The sequence below is a fragment of the Haplochromis burtoni genome, unplaced genomic scaffold (genome assembly GCF_018398535.1).
Source record: "Haplochromis burtoni strain Fernald_Lab_line unplaced genomic scaffold, NCSU_Asbu1 Contig_1046, whole genome shotgun sequence".
NCBI lineage: Eukaryota > Metazoa > Chordata > Actinopteri > Cichliformes > Cichlidae > Haplochromis > Haplochromis burtoni.
The window spans coordinates 74,233-76,163 of NW_024583407.1; the positions used below are offsets into that span (position 1 = coordinate 74,233).

The 1,931-nt window shown below is 43.0% G+C and overlaps 1 protein-coding gene across 1 annotated transcript in view; it reads left to right on the top strand.

The window, feature by feature from the left end:
• The window catches only part of LOC106632617 (piggyBac transposable element-derived protein 4), a 39,612-nt gene extending 38,898 nt beyond the window's left edge, over nt 1-714 (top strand). The window contains exon 9 of the mRNA XM_042216417.1: nt 1-714. Coding sequence (XP_042072351.1) covers nt 1-81 — 81 coding nt within the window. The 3' untranslated portion in view covers nt 82-714.
• Nucleotides 715-1,931: the final 1,217 nt, after the last annotated feature.

The following is a 1,931-nucleotide window of genomic DNA, read 5'->3' on the forward strand; positions in this document are numbered from 1 at the left end:
GCAGTGCAGAAATGGCTCCGCTATGCTCCCGATCGGATGGGTGGTGCAGGACGCCCGATATCCAGCCCCATCCCGGAGTAAACTAAAAACAGTGACTTGTAAGTCACTGTTCGCCATCAGCCCCACCCTCAACAGAGCAATCGAAGTCACATTGCCCAGCCTCGCCCCCCTTAGTTCCTCCTTACCACCTTCATGCTCTGTCTCCGCAGTCTGATGTGTGATGTGTGAGGGTCCGGGCTGCGAGGATTATGGCAGTGGTGACTTTTCCCAGGAGAAGCTGGGACCCTGTTTACTAGAAGGTTTTAAAATCTCTGTACTTTTAGGTGACAGAAGGAGACATGTGGCCTGGTCAAAACACAGAGAGCTGCACTCTAAAAGATCTTTAAACATAGTAAACATACCTTGTGTGCCACAGACTGCTCCCAAACACGAGGGGACAAGTAATGCCTCTAAAACACTTAAGTTGGCTTTATTAAACGTTAGATCTTTAGCTGGGAAAACATTTTTAATTAATGATTTAATCACTGAGCACAGCCTTGATTTTATGTTTTTAACTGAAACTTGGTTGGACCAAAGTAACAGTGGAGCTGTTCTCATCGAGACGACCCCTCCTAACTACAGTTTTATCAGTGAGGCCAGGGTGAGCAGGAGAGGAGGAGGGGTTGCTGTCTTATTTAATGAATCATTTCAATGTAAGCAGCTATCTCCTGGAAGTTTTCAGTCTTTTGAATATGTGGCTTTACAGCTGAAGGCCCCATCCAAAGTTGTGTTTCTTAATGTTTACAGGCCTCCCAAATACTGCACAGACTTTTTTAATGACCTCAGTGAACTGCTGTCTGTGATCTGTGTTGATTTCGACTGTGTAATTATTGTTGGGGATTTTAACATCCATGTGGACAACCCTCAGGACAAAGGGACTAAAGACCTGAGTAACACTCTGGGCAACTTTGGGCTGACTCAGCATGTAACAGAGGCCACACATAATAGAGGACACACTCTTGACCTACTGATCTCCAAGGGCCTGAGCATTTCAAAGGTTACTGTGTCTGATGTGGGCGTGTCTGATCATTACTGTGTTTTCTTTGAAAGTAAAATCTCAGCCCACAAAATATATCAACAACAGTGATCACAAAACGGTGTATAACTGAACACAGTAGTGCAATCTTTAACCAGGTCTTCCCATTAACACCTGACCTGTCCAGAGGGTCAGTCAATGAGCTCGTCAATAGCTTCAATGCTAACATGTTAAATGTAATGGACACTATTGCTCCCATTAAGGTGAAGGTTATCTCTGGAAGGAAAAAGTCTCCATGGAGAAACTCCACACTGGTGAAAAATGAAAAAAGAGAGTGTAGGAAAGCTGAGCGCAGATGGAGAAAAACAAACCTCCAGGTTCATTATGACATCTATAAAGAGAAACTTCACAATTATAATTTACAACTGAGGAGTGCAAGGAGGTCCTACTTCTCTGACATCATCACTAAAAACAGCCATAATGCTCGGGTCTTATTTTCTACAGTTGACAGGCTAACAAACCCTCCTGTGTCAGTGGCAGCTGAACCTTCAACCATGGCCTGCAATGACTTTGCCAAATTCTTCACAGAAAAAATCCAAAAAATTAGACAAGCAATTGGTACATCAACAGCAGATCCAGGATATGTACTGTGTCCACCAAAAAACTGTTTAAACACCATGAAACAGTTTCACCCTATTAACAGCAAAGACCTGGAGGACATCTTAGGTCAACTGAACTCCTCCTCCTGCTGTTTAGATGTCCTGCCAACAAGTTTTTTCAAAAAGGTCTCAAAGACTTTAGAGTCAGACCTGTTACAGATCGTCAACTTTTCTTTATTATCAGGTGTGTTTCCAGAATCACTAAAAACTGCTGTAATCAAACCTATACTGAAAAAGGACAATCTTGACAAGACACA